The following is a 19,490-nucleotide window of genomic DNA, read 5'->3' on the forward strand; positions in this document are numbered from 1 at the left end:
ATGATCACAGTGAATAACGGAGCAGGATCGAAGGGCCGAACGGCCTTCACCTGTTCCTAGTTCCTATGTAAAGCTGCGTCATTTTGCATTTAAAAAGGAAATTAACTCATTAGACTTAAAGACCAAACAACAGTGAAACACCATTTGACAGCAAGTAAGTGTAATAGAAGCGAGAGAGTGCGTGTGAGCGGGGTCACGAGAGAGAGAGAACAGGAACACTGTAAACAAGGTGCCGAGTCTATTCTAACAGATGTTGTAGCTCTGTCACAGAGACTGTGTGTGGCTCTTAGAAGAGCCGTTGTGTTTTGGTTGAATTTGTTTGCTCGGTTAAGATTTTCATTTGGAACTGGTGTACTTTGTCACCGCCTTGGTGCCCTCCGACACGGCGTGCTTGGCCAGCTCCCCGGGCAGCAGCAGGCGCACGGCGGTCTGGATCTCCCGGGAGCTGATGGTCTGCCGCTTGTTGTAGTGGGCCAGGCGGGAAGCCTCGCCAGCGATGCGCTCGAAGATGTCATTGACGAACGAGTTCATGATGCTCATGGCCCGGGAGGAGATGCCGGTGTCCGGGTGGACCTGCTTCATCACCTTGTAGATGTAGATGGAGTAGCTCTCCTTCCTGGCCTTCTTCCTCTTCTTGCCGCTCTTGGGCGGCGTCTTTTTGATGACTTTCTTGGCGCCCTTCTTGGGAGCTCCTGCCTTTTTATCGTCAACCATGGTCAAGTTCAACTTCGGAAATAGACTAAGCGAAATGTGCTCGCACAGCCCGTTTTATAGGCAACGTCTGAGGTCTATGCTAATGAAGGATGGGTGAAGGGAAAGTTGCTGATTGGCTACTGTAGGTGATGTCAATTTCGGGTCGTCCTGATTGGTTAGCGGCGCTCCCCTTTCACATCCAGTGCTTGGCACAGACACACACTTGGCAACGCCAGTCATGTCCTTCACATTTTACACTTCAGACACCAAACCGATCAAATATCCAAAACAAAAACAAAAGTAAAATTAAACTAGTTTTTCCAGGTAATTCTGTTTTTGTTTTTGTTTTGGATTTCCAGCATCCGCAGTTTTTTTGTTTCGATCAAATTTCCATCTTGCCTCATTTCTGAGGAAGGCTCGTCGATCTGAAACGATAACTATTGTCGTTGAAAAAAAAACATCCATGGGATGTGGGTGTCATGCAGCATTTATTGCCCCTGTTCAGAGGGCATTTAATTGTCAACCACACTGATGTGGGTCCTTTCTGTAATTTTCTATTGTTTCAATGCGACTTTAACAATCTACGTGTCAGATTTGGTACGTGTGAGTCCGTTGGGACAGTGACGGTCCAGGACTCTCCTTCTTAGCTTTATATATATATATATATATATATATATGGGAAACAAAAACAGAATTACCTGGAAAAACTCAGCAGGTCTGGCAGCATCGGTGGAGAAGATAAGAGTTGACATTTCGTGTCCTCATGACCCTTCCACAGAACTGAGTGAATAGAGCCAGCATATATTTCACCCCTCTCCTTATATTCACTCTGTTCTGTGGAAGGGTCATGAGGACTGGAAACGTCAACTCTTTTCTTCTCCGCCGATGCTGCCAGACCTGCTGAATTTTTCCAGGTAATTCTGTTTTTGTTTTGGATTTCCAGCATCCGCAATTTTTTGTTTATATATATATATATATATATATATATATGTGTGTGTGCGTTTTATTTTGTACAGGATGCTTTTTTTTCCAATATTGTGTCTTTCTCTAGTATGTGTGTGGGCTTTAGTTTGTATATTTTTTGCTTTTGATATGATTTCCATTTCTCATATGTTAATATGCTTTTTACATTGAATTGCTCACTATCTGATGAGTGAGCATGCACTGAATGTGTCATTTTCTGGTCTGAGTGTGCGTTTATAGTCTGTCGTTTTCATTCATGGAATTCATTTGATATACAGTATTCTTATTAATTTCTGGCATCCAATTGTCTCATTTAATTTAATTGCACCTTTCAGTTTCTGAAATGTCATTGTAGCTTTTTATGGTGATGAGTAAATTTCCACTAAGCGATTGTGGATTTTGATCTGGATCTCCACGTTGCAGGTATGTTTATGTCAGTTTAGTGTTTATTCTGTACATGTTGAGCTCTGCTGTGAGAATCTGGGCTTTACTCTGAAAGTCACTTTCTAGTAGGAGATTACAGATTAGAAGCCACAATTTAGATTCAGTTACAGGCAAGTGAATGTTAATCTTTGTGGCATTTCTGTTAGGTGACTGTGAATATAGTTCTGTTGCTGTAAATTTATGCTGCAGTGAATGATGTTTTCTCTCTGGATCTGGAATTTCTGATATGTGAATCTAAGTTTTCATTTGCACTTATCCACTTTAGGTATGAAAGGAAGGTCCTTACTCTTTACCTGTTAATTTGTGGCAAGTGAATGGAATCAATGTGAACCTATCAGGCTCTGACATGTTATTTTGCAATTTAAAATTTAGTTGACAGTTTCCAGCCCATGAACCAGAATTTCCTTCTGTCCCTTTCAGTTATACCTATTTGATTATCAATTTTTCTCTGGACAGTTAGTTTCTGGTATGGGTAAAAAGGTTTCTCACCTGTATATTTTATACTCGAGCCAGTGAATGTGGGGCCACCCTGTACCTGTCAGTTCCTCATAAGTTGTTTTGTGTTTTATTCAGCACTTGCCTATTTCCAATATGAAAGTGTTGATTTTATGGTGTACGCTTCATTTACTGCAATAGAATATATCTATATTTATTTGGTGCCTGTTTTTACTTTTCCCCATGCTAACATGGTTTGGATTTTGCTCTGCATCTCTCAATCTCTGGAATGTAGTTATTGCCATAACTTGGCATCTGCATAAGTTTTGTAAATAATTGCTTTATTTACCCTGGCTGTTCCTGACCTGTGAAATTCGATTTTTGATTGGATCTCACAGTGCTATGCTATAAGTGTGACTTGTGATTTGTCTGCATGCCTATTTTAAGTGAGTGAAATTTGTTTTAACCCCTCAACAGGGTATCAAGCTTGAGTATGACTATTTTTTTTTCTGTGCCTGTGAGTTTATGGTAAGTGAGGGCATTATTTAATGTTATTCTGCTATACAAGTTCTACAGCCACAGGAACAGGTCCAAACAGGTCTTTAGCGAGTGAAAAAAAATCCTCATTCTCCAAAGCCTGTTCTGCAACCTACAATTCAAGAAGTAGTTTACATTGTCTTGTCTGACTGCACCTCCAGCAACACCAAAGGAGTTGTACACCATGTCGGACAAATTATTTGATTGGCACACGATTCACCATCTTAAACATTTACTCCCTCCCCCACTGTCACACTGTGTAGCATCTACTGCAGCAAGTCAAGGAGAGCTCTTCAACATCACCCCCCAAACCTACAAACATTTAGGCCTAGAAGAACATGGACAGTAGGTCCCAGTAGGGAAGAACGCCACCTGTAAATTCACCTTCAACACAAACACTATCCTCTCTTGAAAATATTTCACCATTCCTTCATTGTGGCTGGAGTAAAATCCTGGAACCCCCTACATAACCTTTGACAGACAGACATCAAGGTGAAAGAACACCACCACCTTCAAAGTGGCAATTATGGAGAGAGAAAACTGCTGGCATTTGCAGCGATGGCTGCATTCAAAGAACAACCATAACAATACTAGTAACTGGCCTGTATTTGAAATACACTTATTCAGTATATCTTCATTACTGGTTCAATATGTGAGTATGTAAGTCATTTTGTATCTGTCAGTCACTGCAAGTCAATGCTTGTAGATTTCATTTTGTTTTCATCATTCTCTGTTCCAGTATGTGAGTTTCAGGCGAATATCTGTTATTTTCTTCTCTGTGATTTTCTGGAATGTGGGTGTGGGAATAAGTCGGTGTATGACTTTCTCTCATTGGAATGCAACTATTGGATTTATGCTGCACATTCTAGTCCTTTGAAAGGGGCATGGCTGAGATTTTTTTCTGCATCTGTCGCTGTCTGATTTTTGTAATTGTGGAATTATTTCTCTCTTTGTCAATCTTCACTGCATGTGAGTGCAGCATTCACACTGCATCTGTCCGTCTCTGAACTGAATGTGTGAGAGAGACTTATTATGTGTTGGTCAGTCTCTGTTTCTCTATTCGAGTGTTCCTTGCAATCTATACCTCCCAGTCTGTCAACCACTGTTATTGTGTATGGCTGTGGGATTAATTCTGTGATCTTCACTCCTTGGGAACCTGTGGCTGTTGGACACAATCTGTATCTCTCCACCTCTCATACATTATTAGGTTAATTCTCTGACTATCATTCCTTGCAGCTGTGTTATTAAGGCCTCAATTCTGCATCTGTTAGTATCTGATTTAGTATATGATTGTGGTATATAATCTGTAGCTTGCCATATATGTCAGTGTAGACTATTTTTCTTTCTGCCGTTCTCTGGTACTGAACATGGCTGTTAGCTTAATTATGTACCAGTCAATTTTGTGTGATTTATGTGAAACAGCTTTCAATTGTTTATATAGCTATGGTACTGTGTGACAGCAGGAGATGCCTGTCAATGGAATTGACTGTGAATTTGCACTCTATTTTCTATGTAAGTCTCCAGAATTACATGTGCATGTGGAGCCCATTCTGAAGCTGCCAGTGTGTGGAAGTGAATACCAAGTTTGACATTAGTTCTGCAGTCATCAGCCTTCGACTAAATGCATCTGTGCATGACTCATTCTGAATGTGATCAGTCTCTGGTATTGTATACAAATGCTGTTTTCCTTCTGCATCTGTCAGTCATGGTGCTGTGTTTGAGTGTAGCATTAACTTTATAGAGTTACTCTAATATTCTCTGATTCTGTGTGAGTTGCGGATTCATTTGGCTTCAATATTACTTCTGTTAAATGAAAACCCAAGTGTTTCATTCAGTGCTTTCTTCCAGTTTCCTCTGAAATGTAATACTTTTGCTTTAAATCTGCAGCTGTCAGTCTATGGTATTGCGTGTGAATGTGGCATTCTTTCTCTGTCAGTCCCTGCATTTGCACATGAGAATGCCATTAATTGTAACTCTAACATCCTCTGGTGCTATCTATGAAAGTGGGAAATAATCTGTAGCTGTCTATATTCTTTTCCTGTCAACATCTTCTACTGTGTTTGATTCAGACCTGTCTTGTATCAGTCAGTCTGTGGAACTTTAAATAATTGGCAATGGTCTATGGCTTTTAGTGTTTTGTTTTGCTTTTCTTTGTGTATGTGTACTTGTGGTTTTCAATTTGCCTGTCAGGGTCAGGTATTCTGTATGAGGTGGGCTTAATGCAATGAATGCTATTTGAGTGTGGGCATGTTACTGTATTAGCCAGTCTTATCAAACCGAATGTGAGCATGGATAAATTCATTTTTCATCAGCATCTGCCAGGTATTGAGTGTTGAGTTCATTTAATATCTCAGTTTATTGGTATTTTATCTGAACATGCAGCTCAGTGTGTGTCAGTGTCCTGTAAAGTGATTGAGTGGAGAATTTATTTGTACCTGTAACTATGTGATATCTCACGGCATTGTGAGATTCATTCTGTATTTTCAATCTCTACTGCTCTGTGGGAATGAGGTTTCTTTCTTACCCAACTGCCTCAGGTACTGTAAGTGACTTCATTATATCTTTATCAGTCTCTGGTGCTGTATACAACATCCGGCTACTTGCTGCATCTTCCAGTCAATGGCAATGAAAATAAAAGTAGGTTGAATTCTGTACTTGTCAGTTCCTGGACTGAATATGTGTTTTGGATTCATTGTTCATATGCCTGTCTCTAGGCAAGTATGTGATTGTGGGAATCTTTTTTCTATCTATGTGTCTCTGGTGCTGTGTGTAAGGGTGGAATTTTTCTGTATTGGTACTTAATATGTATCTCAGGCACTGTGTTGTTTAGGCAATTACTCTATTAATATTTGTTGAACCTTTGCTTTATTGTAAAATACATATTCAATGAGTTTTTTTCAGAGCCATAGATTGCATTCAATTGGTTTTAAGCAGGTTATGTAGTGGTATTTAATTTATATTATAATTCGAGTTTGTTCTTCACAGCAATATATGTGTCAATCTGATACATGGCCTGGTATGTAATTCCTGCTGTATGGCAAAAGGGAATTATTTCATTAACTGTGCGTTCTAGTCTAACAATTAGTGAGATTTTTGGTCTGGTGCTTGATGCATAGCTCAGTTTAAATTCTGGGGTTCTTAATTGCAATTCATACTGTATCTTACAGTAGATTAAATTTTGTCTGATCTAGTCAATAATTTGTATTTTATTTGTGTCAAAGTGACAATGTGCATTTAAATCTAATAGTGATGCATTAGGTTGTTGGGAAATTGAAACAACTTCTCACACAAAATAGTTCTTTTTCTTTTTTTATTGAAAGGTTGCCTCTCTACCTTGGAATCTATGTGAGCCTGTGTTTTTTTGATGGTGGACCTAATGATCTGGCACTATCCCTGTGCTTTGTGGGTGATATTATACTTACTGTGTGTTTAAACCATCACTTTTGCTTATTCCAAGGAATCATCTGGTCCTTTCATATACTTCCATCAACAGAGAAGATGTAACTGCTATAACTGAAGGTTAGGTGAGCTGGAAGATACAAAAGTGAACAGTGTATATATTTTATCCAATAATAATTATAATGAATAATCATAAGAGCAAAACCAACAGTGCTTGAGGGTCTGAGCCCACTTTAGTGCTGCAGCAATCTGTCCCTGCTTATATGTGATTTTGAGCGGTTTTTCACCAATTTTCTGGCATTCAGAAACAATCCATTCGCTGCACTGCCCCTTGGATTGGGCAGTCCTATGGAGCAGTGACTGTTGCAAAGTTCAGATTTCTATTTGCAGCTGCCTTTGAACAAACTGTTGTGTGGTATTGTCGCTGTAGGAGTAACCCAGAGGCCCAAGCTAATTCTTGTATTCAACCACGGCAGGAAAAAACCTGGACATAAAAATCTAAATTGTCGATGGACCGACCCATCTGGTTCACTAATGCCCGTTAGGGAAGGGAATCTGCCACCCTTACCTGGTCTGGCCTACACGTGACTCCAGGCCCACAGCCAATGTGGTTTACTCTTACATGGCCTCTGAACAAGGCCTGGCCAGTGACACCCACACGAATGAATTACAAAAAAATGTATACAACTGTTTAAAATGTGACTTTCACATTTCCCCACCATGGTGGATGCATTTGATCTTCTCTGAGTTACTGGAAACATTGTTGGTTTGCTGATACTTTCACCCCCCATTCTCCCTGTCCAGTAACAAGGGGCAGAGGGAGACCGGGACAGAGCTGGTGAGTACTCTCAGTTTTGAGAGGACAAAGCAGCAATGATCTTAAGGACCTTCTTTCCATACTGTGCAAGCATTAACAGAGAATTGTCTCTCGCTACTGCCCAGCCTCCCCATTCCACCACCCATCCGCCCCCCTCCTCATCCTCCTACCCCAATCCTCTCCCCTCCCCTTCCCCCATACCGCCTCAATTCCCCCTCCTCTCCATCCTCCCCCCTCCCACCCATTCCCCCTTCCTCCTACCACCACCATCCTCCCTCCTCCTCCATCCCACCCCATCTCCTTCCTCCTCCCCCCAGCCCCTTCATTCTCCCCCCAATCCCCTTCATCCTCCCCCCATCCCCTTCATCCTCCCCCCCAATCCCCATCCTCCTCCCCCCATCCCCTTCCTCCTCCCGCCATCTCCTTCCTCCTCCCCCCATCCCCTTCATCCTCCCCCCATCCCCTTCATCCTCCCCCCATCTCCTTCCTCCTCCCCCCATCCCCTTCATCCTCCCCCCATCCCCTTCATCCTCCCCCCATCCCCATCCTCCTCCCCCCATCCCCTTCCTCCTCCCCCCCATCCCCATCCTCCTCCCCCCAGCCCCTTCATCCTCCCCCCATCCCCTTCATCCTCCCCCCATCCCCATCCTCCTCCCCCCATCCCCTTCCTCCTCCCACATCCCCATCCTCCTCCCCCCAGCCCCTTCATCCTCCCCCATCCCCTTCATCCTCCCCCCATCCCCTTCCTCCTCCCCCCATCCCCTTCCTCCTCCCCATCCCCTTCTTCCTCCCCATCCCGCCCATCCCCTTCCTCCTCCCCCATCCCCTTCCTCCTTCTTCCTCCCCCCATCCCCTTCCTCCTCCCCCATCCCCTTCCACCTCCCCCATCCCCATCCTCCTTCTTCCCCCCCATCCCCTTCCTCCTCCACCCATCCCCTTCCTCCTCCCCCCATCCCCTTCCTCCTTCTTCTTACCCCCATCCTCTTCCTCCTCCCCCCATTCCCTTCCTCCTCCTCCCATCCCCTTCGTCCTCCCCATCCCGCCCATCCCCTTCCTCCTCCCCCATCCCCTTCCTCCTACCCCCATCCCCTTCCTCCTTCTTCTTACCCCCATCCTCTTCCTCCTCCCCCCATCCCCTTCCTCCTCCCCCATCCCCATCCTCCTACCCCCATCCCCTTCCTCCCCTCCCATCCACCATCACCTTCCTCCCCCCATTCCCCATCCCCCATCCCTTTCGTCATCCCCATCCCGCCCATCCCCTTCCTCCTCCCCCAACCCCATCCTCCTACCCCCATCCCCTTCCCCCTTCTTCCTCCCCCCATCCTCTTCCTCCTGCCCCCATCCCCTTCCTCCTCCCCCATCCCCTTCCTCCCCCCCATTCCCTTCCTCCCCTCCCATCCACCATCACCTTCCTCCCCCCATCCCACATTCCCTCCCTTCCCCCATCCCCTTCCTCCCCCCATCCCCCATCCCCTTGCTCCCCCACCCATCCCCCATCACCTTCCTCCCCCATCCCCCAATCCCTTCCTCCCCCCAACCCCTTCCTCCTTCCCTCCCCATCCCCTTCCTCCTCCCCTCCCCATCCCCTTCCTCCTCCCATCCCCATCCCCTTCCTCCTCCCATCCCCATCCCCTTCCACCTCCCACCCCATCCCCTTGCTCCCACCCAGCCCCCATCCCCTTCCTACCCCATCCCCCATCCCCTTCCTCTCCCCATCCCCCATCGCCTTCCTCCCCCATCCTCCATTCCCTTCCTCCCCCCATCCCCCATCCCCTTCCTCCCGCCCATCCCCCATCCCCTTCCTCCTGCCCATCCCCCATCCCCTTCCTCCCCCCATCCCCCATCCCCTTCCTCCCCCATCCCCCATTCCCTTCCTCCCCCCATCCCCCATCCCCTACCTCCCGCCCATCCCCCATCCCCTTCCTCCTCCCCCCCATCCCCATCCTCCTCCCCCCAGCCCCTTCATCCTCCCCCCATCCCCATCCTCCTCCCCCCATCCCCATCCTCCTCCCCCCATCCCCTTCCTCCTCCCACATCCCCATCCTCCTCCCCCCATCCCCTTCATCCTCCCCCCATCCCCATCCTCCTCCCCCCCATCCCCTTCCTCCTCCCCATCCCCTTCTTCCTCCCCATCCCGCCCATCCCTTTCCTCCTCCCCCATCCCCTTCCTCCTTCTTCCTCCCCCCATCCCCTTCCTCCTCCCCCATCCCCTTCCACCTCCCCCATCCCCATCCTCCTACCCCCATCCCCTTCCTCCTTCTTCCCCCCCATCCCCTTCCTCCTCCACCCATCCCCTTCCTCCTCCCCCCCATCCCCTTCCTCCTCCCCCCATCCCCTTCCTCCTCCTCCCATCCCCTTCGTCCTCCCCATCCCGCCCATCCCCTTCCTCCTCCCCCATCCCCTTCCTCCTACCCCCATCCCCTTCCTCCTTCTTCTTACCCCCATCCTCTTCCTCCTCCCCCCATCCCCTTCCTCCTCCCCCATCCCCATCCTCCTACCCCCATCCCCTTCCTCCCCTCCCATCCACCATCACCTTCCTCCCCCCATTCCCCATCCCCTTCCTCCCCTCCCATCCCCCATCCCCTTCGTCATCACCATCCCACCCATCCCCTTCCTCCTCCCCCATCCCCATCCTCCTACCCCCATCCCCTTCCCCCTTCTTCCTCCCCCCATCCTCTTCCTCCTGCCCCCATCCCCTTCCTCCTCCCCCATCCCCTTCCTCCACCCCCATCCCCTTCCTCCTGCCCATCCCGCCCATCCCCTTCCTCCTCCCCCATCCCCTTCCTCCTTCTTCCTCCCCCCATCTCCTTCCTCCTCCCCCCATCCCCTTCCTCCTCCCCATCCCCATCCTCCTACCCCCATCCCCTTCCTCCTTCTTCCTCCCCCATCCCATTCCTCCTCCCCCCATCCCCTTCCTCCTCCTCCCATCCCCTGCGTCCTCCCCATCCCGCCCATCCCCTTCCTCCTTCTTCTTCCCCCATCCTCTTCCTCCTCCCCTCCATCCCCTTCCTCCTCCCCCATCCCCTTCCTCCCCCCCATCCCCTTCCTCCCCCCCATCCCCTTCCTCCCCCCCATCCCCTTCCTCCCCTCCCATCCACCATCACCTTCCTCCCCCCATCCCACATTCCCTTCCTTCCCCCATCCCCTTCCTCCCCCCATCCCCCATCCTCTTCCTTCCCCCTTCCCCCACCCCCTTCCTCCCCCCATCCCCTTGCTCCCCCACCCATCCCCCATCACCTTCCTCCCCCATCCCCCAATCCCTTCCTCCCCCCATCCCCTTCCTCCTCCCCTCCCCATCCCCTTCCTCCTCCCATCCCCATCCCCTTCCTCCTCCCATCTCATCCCCTTCCACCTCCCACCCCATCCCCTTGCTCCCACCCAGCCCCCATCCCCTTCCTACCCCATCCCCCATCCCCTTCCTCCCCCCCATCCCCCATCCCCTTCCTCCCCCCATCGCCTTCCTCCCCCATCCTCCATTCCCTTCCTCCCCCCCATCCCCCATCCCCTTCCTCCCGCCCATCCCCCATCCCCTTCCTCCCGCCCATCCCCTTCCTCTCCCCATCCCCTTCCTCCCCCCCATCCCCCATCGCCTTCCTCCCCCATCCCCCATTCCCTTCCTCCCCCCATCCCCCATCCCCTACCTCCCCCCCATCCCCCATCCCCTTCCTCCTCCCCCATCCCCCTTCCCCTTCCTCCTCCCCATCTCCTTCCTCCTCCCCCACCCATCCCCTTCCTCCTACCTCATACCCACCACTTCCCCCTCTCCCCCTCCCCACCGTCTCCCGGGACCAGCTCCTGTCCAGAGTGCCTAGTGAAAGCAGCGGCCGATTCCCTCTCAGCCGCCCTGGTTTTCAATCCCATTGTCCGAGCAGAACCGCGGGCGCCATTCTAACCCCATCCGCTGCCGTGAGCAGGTGCTGTTTGTTCACTCACCTCTGGGGGGCGATGATGACTCCGCCCGCTGCGGAATTAAACCCGATTGCGGTCACTGAGTGAATGGGGCACGGTGGGTGGGTGGGGTTGACGTGTGGAGAGCGGGGATGGTTCGCGCATGCGTTCCTATCCTCAAGAGAGCGAGAACGGGTTAAGGCGCGCGTGCGCAGATCCCCGGGACAATTCAGCAGACTCATTGGGAGTTTCCACCAGTTCAACTTCTAAACCTGTGCTGGCGCGGGGAGTGGGGGTGTGTGGGGCAGGGGGCGCTGGGTGCAAGTGGACCAATAGCGTTTGAAGGGCTATTGTTTGTCCCATATAGACATTCAATTACCAGTCACCGCCTGCAAATTCTTTGCTATTATATTGTTACCCAGCCCGTTAAATTTAGACAAAAGCAAAATACTGGGGATGCTGGAAATCTGAAACAAAAACAAAAATAGCTGGAACAACTCAACAGGTCTGACAGCATCTGCAGAGTTAAACTTAGACTTTCTGTAACCTAGGATGTTCGCATTTGTCTTCATTTTCATCTTTATCCGATTTTAAATTGAATTTGATTAAATTGTGTTCCCTCTTATATAAACATGTCTTTATTGTCCGATTGTAGAGTCACACAGCACAGAAACAGGCCCTTCGGCCCATCGCGTCCGTGCCGGCCTATCTATTCTAAGCCAATTTTCCAGCACGTGGCCCGTAGCCCTGTATGCTATGGCGTTTCACGCAGTCATGAAGTAAATGAAAGGACCAGATGATCCCTCGAAACAAGCAAAAGTGGTGGTTTCAACACACAGTAAGTACAGTATCACTCACAAAGCACAGACATAGTGCCAGATCATTAAGTCCACCATCAAAAAGAAAAATAACACAGGCTCACTTGGGTTGAGAGGCAACCTTTTGCATTAATACTCCTTATGAAGCAAGTTTGACTCCACAGCTCAATCCTAAATGTATCATGGTCCACCATTTTGATGGCCTGGAACATATACTACTGGAGACAAATACTGGGTGAAACAAAAAAAAATCTTTAAACAGGACTCTGTGCTCTACGGGCACACACCGAGACAAACATCAAATGCAGCTGGAGGATTATCAACTCGATGAAAGACGCTGTTTGGTCTGCTGGAAACTTCTTAGTCTTCCAGTGCAAAGGGTTGTCCCCGACTGAGTGTTGCAGACTGTCACATTCCAAGGTCCAGGACCACGTGCTGAGGGACGTACTAAAGCTTGGGGCAGCTGCTGCAAAGGCTCAGTGGGGAAAGGTTGCTGTCTAACACCTTTCTCCACAGTTCACCCGAGGGGCTAGGGATTGTATAGACCCCCTCGGGCTGTATGACTCAGAGCGAATGTATGCAGTGAATATTGCAAGGATTACAATTGTACTGAAGCACCTCAGAGTGCAACAAGATCTATGTCGATCACGTTAATCCTATTGCAATGTCCCGTTGTCAGCTTGAAATGTCTGTTAAGTTCCTCTGATTGAACTGAAGCAACTCAAGGTGCGACATGCACTATGTGGATAACTTGAAAATGAATGCACTTTTTGGAATGGTCATTTTGAAATGTTTTGTAGTGTCCTTTCAGATATATTATGAATAAAGTGTATTTTTGCTAAGAAAAACTGCTTCATGGTTGCGCGAAGCTGCTGAATCCAATCTATCAGACTAAGACTTTAATCAAGGCACTAAGCTTTAGTTGCAAGCTTCTATAATCATGGCATTTTTAAGTAGCACCTTTTCATTGCTCGTTTCAGGCCAATATATGAATTCCAAAGCACCCTGTTGTTAATTTAATTCGACTTATGGAATCTTGACTGAATGATTGCCATTTTATATAATCTTCTCTTGCGAATGCTACAAAAAAAATTACCCATCCTCATTTTCCAACTGTCCCATTCTTTGCAAAACCGTTCTAACATGCAATGTTTAACATGCAGTTCAATTGCTGCAGTTTCTCTGAAATGGACACGGTGACATTTTATAAACTGCTTTTTGGACTTCTTATTGAATCACTGTATTCCCAGTAACCACATTTCTTATGTTCTGCTTAACAGTGCATAAGTCTCTCCTTCTGGCACGAGACCTTAATTTGTCCTTGAAACCTTTGAGCACAGCAGAGCCTTTGAATATCTCTAAGGCAGCAATAGAGCGATTCTAGATAACCAAAGGGTTGAGTTGAGGCTATAATCGCATCAGCCAAGATCTCATTGAATGGTGAAGCTAACTGGAAGGACCGACTGGCCCACTCCTGCTCCAAATTAGTACATTTCTATGTATAACAAAAACAGAAATACCTGGAACAACTCAGCAGGTCTGACAGCATCTGCGGAGAGGGATACAGTTGACATTTCGAGTCCCTAAGACCCTTCATCAGAACTAAGACATATAGAAATTAGATGAAATATAAGCTGGTAGAACGGGGTGGGACAGAGGAGCTCGATAGGGGGTCAGTGATAAGTAAAGGCCAAGAAGAGACTGCCAAAGTTGTCATAGACAAAAGGACAAAGGGCTGTTGACGGTGTTGATATTATCTAAAGGATATGCTAATGGAGACATTAAGGGAAGCAAGCTAGGGGAAGTTGGCCCGAGTACAGATGGGGTGGAGGGAAGGGATCGAAATGGACAAAAAGGTGCAGATGGATCAATAGATCAAAATAAATTTAAAAACAGGAGGGAAAATAAAAAAAAATATATAGTTGTAAAAAAATATATAAATTTTTGGAAAAAGCAGGATCGGAAAGGGGGTGTGAATGGAAGAGAGAGTTCATGATCTGAAATTGTTGAACTCATTATTAAGTCCGGAAGACTGAAAAGGGCCTAGTTGAAATATTTCTACGTATGATCGTATGTTTATTCTATTTAAGCTATTTTTTAAAAAATCTGTCAATATGATGCAACTACATCAATGATTTTATTATTAAATTCATCAAGCACCAACAAGTATTCATAGCAGAGATTGGCAGGTGAACTTTGCTTATCTCTATTTTTGTACATTTGAAAACCAGAATTGTTATTGTTTCTGACTGAGTACATAGTTAGTAATTCAGATAACTGTTCATGTATTTCAGGAACGTTTTCTTTAAAAACAAAGTGATCTTGAATTTTATGTTTGAATGTAAAATGTGATGAAAATGTGTTTTTTGTTCTATTTCATTATATCCGGCTTGGAACTATTACTTTGGGATGACACAAAAATTGGCTGGGTGGTTAAAACTGAGGTTGAGTGTCCTGGGCTGCAGGAAGATATAGATGGGATGGTTAAATGGGTATACAAGTGCCAGATGGAATTTAAACCTGAAAAGTGTGAGGTGATACACATTGGAAGGAGTAATTTGATAAGGAATTATTCAATGAACAGCATGGCACTAGGAAGTTCTGAGGAACAAAGGGACCTTGGCGTGTGAGTCCATAGATCTCTGAAGGCAGAGGGGCATGTTTATGGGGTGGTCAAAAAGGCATATGGGACACTTGCCTTTATCAATCGAGGCATAGATTATAAAAGTATGGAGGTCATGTTGGAGTTGTATAGAACCTTGGTGAGGCCACAGCTGGAGTACTGTGTACAGTTCTGGTCGCCACATTATAGGAAGGATGTGATTGCACTGGAGGGGGTACAGAGGAGATTCACCAGGATGTTGCATGGGATAAAACATTTAAGTTATGAAGAGAGGTTGGATAGACTTGGGTTGTTTTTGTTGGAGCAGAGAAGACTGAGGGGCGACCTGATTGAGGTGTACAAGATTATGAGGGGCATGGACAGGGTGGATAGGGAGCAGCTGTTCCCCTTAGTTGAAGGGTCAGTCACAAGGGGGCATAAGTTCAAGGTTAGGGGCAGGAGGTTTAGGGGGATGTGAGGAAAATCTTTTTTAGCCAGAGGGTGGTGATGGACCGAAAAGCACTGCCTAGGAGGGTGGTGGAGGTGGGTTGCCTCACATCCTTTAAAAAGGATGTCATAACATTCAAGGCTATGGGCACAGTGCTGGTAAATGGCATTAGATAGGTAGGTCAGGTGTTTCTCACTTGTCGGAACATACTTGATGGGCTGAAAGGTCTCTTCCGCTCTGTGTGATTCTGTGATTTTGTGCTATGCATTATTATTTTATGCTCATTTTAAATCCAATTTGCATCAATTGGGAGGTGTTGGTTGAATGGCCTTACTGAGGACAGCAGTCTAAATAAGTCTCAAATATGATAGCTGGGAGTTGAAATCTGGTCAAATGTTTGAAGGGCAACTATGCTCACCATTATACCAACATCACTCTTTTGCAATAGGCGCACTTTGCAGTTCCACGCCATCGAGCTTTGATCCCTTGAGTTTGATTGATAAAATGTTTCCAATCATTCTTACCATGCAGCTATTTCACACCAATTCTGAATTGGTGCTTTCTTGCACTACTCAGGTCCAGCCAAGGGATGGCACCAGTGCACAGTAAATTGGCTCAAGCTGCTTCCGTGGAGACATGAAGACATGAATGGGTCTGTTGCTACCAAGGGTTTGTCACAAAACTATAATAAGTTTCATAATATTATTGCGGGTTTTTTTTTGTAATTTAAGTTTATGGGTGTGAGTGTAGATGGTTCTGTGTGATTTAATTAAATTCAAGTCTGATAGGTTGTAACCTGAAATTATCCAAAGAATTTAGGGGCAAAAGTCATTTGAGATGCTAATGGTTAAACATGTATGAGTCTTAGTATGTAGCGTGTGAAGGAAATTTGGATTTTTTGGCAAGTGAAGGAGCTGTTTGGGTTTGAAAGGAATGATAGGCTGTTTATGACTAACAAGATAATTAGGATAATACTATTATGTTTATTTTTCCCAAACTATACTAACCATATTGGCAACATGAAGGATTTTTATATTATCGGAAAAGTACATTTCCAAATGTATATGGAACAGTCGAATTTAAAGATTAAAGAAAGATACACACATATAAAGAAAGAAGGAATTTATGTTGTGGAACCATATAAGAACAAAAGAGGAGTGTGTAAAACAGCCTTGTGAAAGCCCACAGCCATATTCTTAAAATGTTGCTGTTTCCAGTAACCAATGGTGGAGTAAAGCCTTTGGAATTCCACTGTCCAGTGGGGGCTGTGGAAAGCTTGCTGCTTTGCCATTTAAATTCAAAATCTATTTAGGACTGTTGCATGAAAGTGGGTGTAAACTTGGGAGTCAGGTTAATTCTGAATTTTGGGATTTGTTGTGGTATTAAATAACTAATCTTATGTACATGCTTGATATTTTTATTTTGTTAATAAATGTTGCAATTTAGGTTTTAAAATCTCTAAAGGTGTTACTGGAATCATGACTTCTGCATTCAGTCCCCAAATCTTCTCATAGCAAGTACAAATTGGGAAACCATCGTGCTAGCATGGCCAAGATTCCCTTGTAGGACACATCACCTGCCCTTTCATAACAGGTCCCCCTTTTTTGACGTCGGAGACCCTCCCCACGCTGATGTTTATGACATGAGATTCACAAGTGTATGGCTTGAACAGAATGACCAGAGAGGCAACATTTCTGCTGATAATTCACAATCGCTTCATTGAATTACCCACATCCCTACATGAAGGGTTGCACTCAGCAATCACGAAATGCAGTTACAATTACAACTACACTACCCAGAACCCTGTCCCACACCTCGTTCCTAACATTATACTTAATTCTTTAAAACTCAACTTAATACTTACAATCACCCCATCGACTAGTCTTCCAGTGGTATTGTAGGTCCCTCAGTGGAGTTGACCAGACTCTACCGACTCCCTTGACTGTCTTTAGAAAGCAGTGGTGTGCTCCAATTTCTGGCCACAATTATACCATTTTTGCTGCTGGGCTTGGCCAACTCATTTCAATGTCCAGGAATTAGCATCCTTAGTTTATTCCGCGCATAGTCTCGGTAAATATGATCAGCTCATGCTGGTTGAAACACTAGTCCTTCCTTGGAACATACCTCCCAGACGACCATGGTTAGCTCTGACATTGAGTAATCAATTCTCCTGCTATATATGAGAAAATTCGTCGATTTGGCGCCAAGGTCCATGAAACTGTGCTGATGAACAGCATGCTTCTTGTGCCATGGTATCGGGAAATCAGTATCTAAACTGTGTTAGGCCATGGCATTTCCATGGTACTTTTCCTTTTTCCATGATAGCTATCAGTCACTGTACAATGCCCTTTGATGAGCTACTGCCCTTTACTAAATACCTGAATTAACCCCTTGCTGCACAGTCTGAGCCATTGGCTGCAGGCTTGGATTCTGTACTGTTGTGAAAAAAAAAACATAAGCACAAAACACATCCGTGAGTTTGGGTTTTATACTCCATAAATTTCCCAGTTGGAGCCGATTCCAATCCTCAGTAGCCAAGCACAACACCATGTAAGAGACAATTATAATGACCAGCTACAATGGCCCCACATAGATATCTACAATTCCCCAAGCAATTTAAAAAATACAATATAAAATTTAAGATATGATGACTTCTACCCTCGAAAAGACTTACACCGACATGTCCCTTAAATAAATTGGTGTGCCGTGGCTAAATCAAAACAATGGTTTAAACATTAGCTGTGGTCCAATTCCTGCTCAGAGACAGGCAATTTCACTGAGTGGTTTTATCTTTACGCCACTTCTAATTTTTGCGTGCAATTAACTAAATTGCAGGCTCATGATCCGATTTACACCCATTCTCAGCACCATTGATTCGTTTTGCCCCTGTACTAACTCATTTTAAGGCTGAACTGATTGCAACCTTAGTACCTCAGTCTGAAGTGGAGCGAAGGTTTACCAGACTGATTCCAGGGATGGCGGGACCGACATATCAGGAGAGATTAAGTTGATTAGGATTATATTTGTGGTAGTTCAGAAGAATGAGGGGGATCTCATAGAAACCTATAAAATTCTAAGAGGACTGGTCAGGGTGGATGCAGGAAGGATGTTCCCGATGGTGGGGGAGGTCAGAACCAGGGGTCACAGTCTGAGGATACGGGATAGACCATTTAGGACTGAGATGAGGAGAAATTTCTTCACCGAGAGAGTGGTGAGCGTGTCGAATTTGTTACCACAGAAAATAGTTGAGACCAAAACATTGTATGTTTTCAAGAAAGAGATACAGCTCTTGGGGCAAAAAGGCTCAAAGTTTATGGGGAGAAAGCGGGAGCAGGCTATTGAGTTGGATGATCAGCCACGATCACAATGAATGGAGGAGCAGGCTCGAAGGGCCAAATGGCCTACTCCTGCTCCTAGTTTCCATGTCCTGTCAGGCCCTCATAATTCTTGACTCTCTTGTAGATTAAAGTCTGCCTAATTTAGTTTTGGGCATATTCAATGACTCAATCCTCACTGTTCTCTGTGGAAGAGAATTCCAGTGACTAACAATCCAGTGAGAGAAGAAATTCCTCCTTATCTTAACTCAGTAACTCCTTATTTTTAAACCTTGCCCCCTACTTCTAGATATAAACTCTCACCATCTATCCTGCCAAGCAACCACCCACAAAATCTTTCTCATGTTTCAAGGAGATCGACGTTCACGCTCCGAAGATCCAATAAGTATAGGCACAACATTTTCAAACTTCCCTCATAAGGCACCACTTCATCCCAGGAATCAGCACAGTGAGCCTTATTTGACCAGTTTGCAATGTAATGATATCCCTTTCTGATTTTGTACATATGCTTGGAGCACATTTATTGTTTGTGATATGTGTGTACTCTGTAGTAGCATTGATACTGTATCTGACATCCTCAGCTGATGCGTTAAAAAATGTAATGCTGTTGCTCATTGTGATGTCGATATGTGGTTCGGTATTGGAAGATGAAATTTCTCTCCCTCTCCCTCTACTCCCTCTCTTTTTCTCCCTCCCTCTCTCTTTCACCCACGCTCTCTCTTTCTAACTCCCTTGCTCTCTCCCTCCCTCTCTTTTCCCCCTTCTCTCTTTACCCCTCCCTCACTCTCTCTTTCCCCCTTCTCTTTTACCCTCCCTCCCTCTTTCTTTCCCCCTCCCTCCATCTTTCTTTCCCACTCCCCCTCTCTCCTTCCCATTCCCTCCCTCTGTCTTTCCACCTTCCTCCCTCTCTCTTTCCCCCTTCCTCCCTCTCTCTTTCCCCCTCCATCACTCTCTCTTTCCTCCTCCCTCCCTCTCTCCTTCCCTCCCTCTCTGGTTCTCCCTCCCTCACGATCTTTTTCACCCTCCCTCCCTGTCTGCTTCCCCCTTGCTCCCGCTCTCTTTCTCCCTGCCTGTCTCTTACCCCACCCTCCCACCATCTCTCTTCCCACTC

At 46.1% G+C, this 19,490-nt stretch overlaps 1 protein-coding gene across 1 annotated transcript; it reads right to left on the bottom strand.

Annotated features, from left to right (window-relative positions):
• Positions 1-88: 88 nt before the first annotated feature.
• LOC121274883 (late histone H2B.L4-like) lies at positions 89-725 on the bottom strand. Its single transcript, XM_041182273.1, has one exon. The coding sequence runs from the start codon at positions 712-714 to the stop codon at positions 337-339; it is 378 nt and encodes a 125-aa protein (XP_041038207.1). The 5' UTR covers positions 715-725; the 3' UTR covers positions 89-336.
• Between the last annotated feature and the right edge of the window lie 18,765 nt (positions 726-19,490).

Source organism: Carcharodon carcharias (genome assembly GCF_017639515.1).
Source record: "Carcharodon carcharias isolate sCarCar2 chromosome 39 unlocalized genomic scaffold, sCarCar2.pri SUPER_39_unloc_1, whole genome shotgun sequence".
Taxonomy (NCBI): Eukaryota; Metazoa; Chordata; class Chondrichthyes; order Lamniformes; family Lamnidae; genus Carcharodon; species Carcharodon carcharias.

Coding starts and splice junctions, on each gene's coding strand:
- LOC121274883 (XM_041182273.1), bottom strand. CDS start 714: ATGGTTGACGATAAAAAGGCAGGAGCTCCCAAGAAGGGCGCCAAGAAA.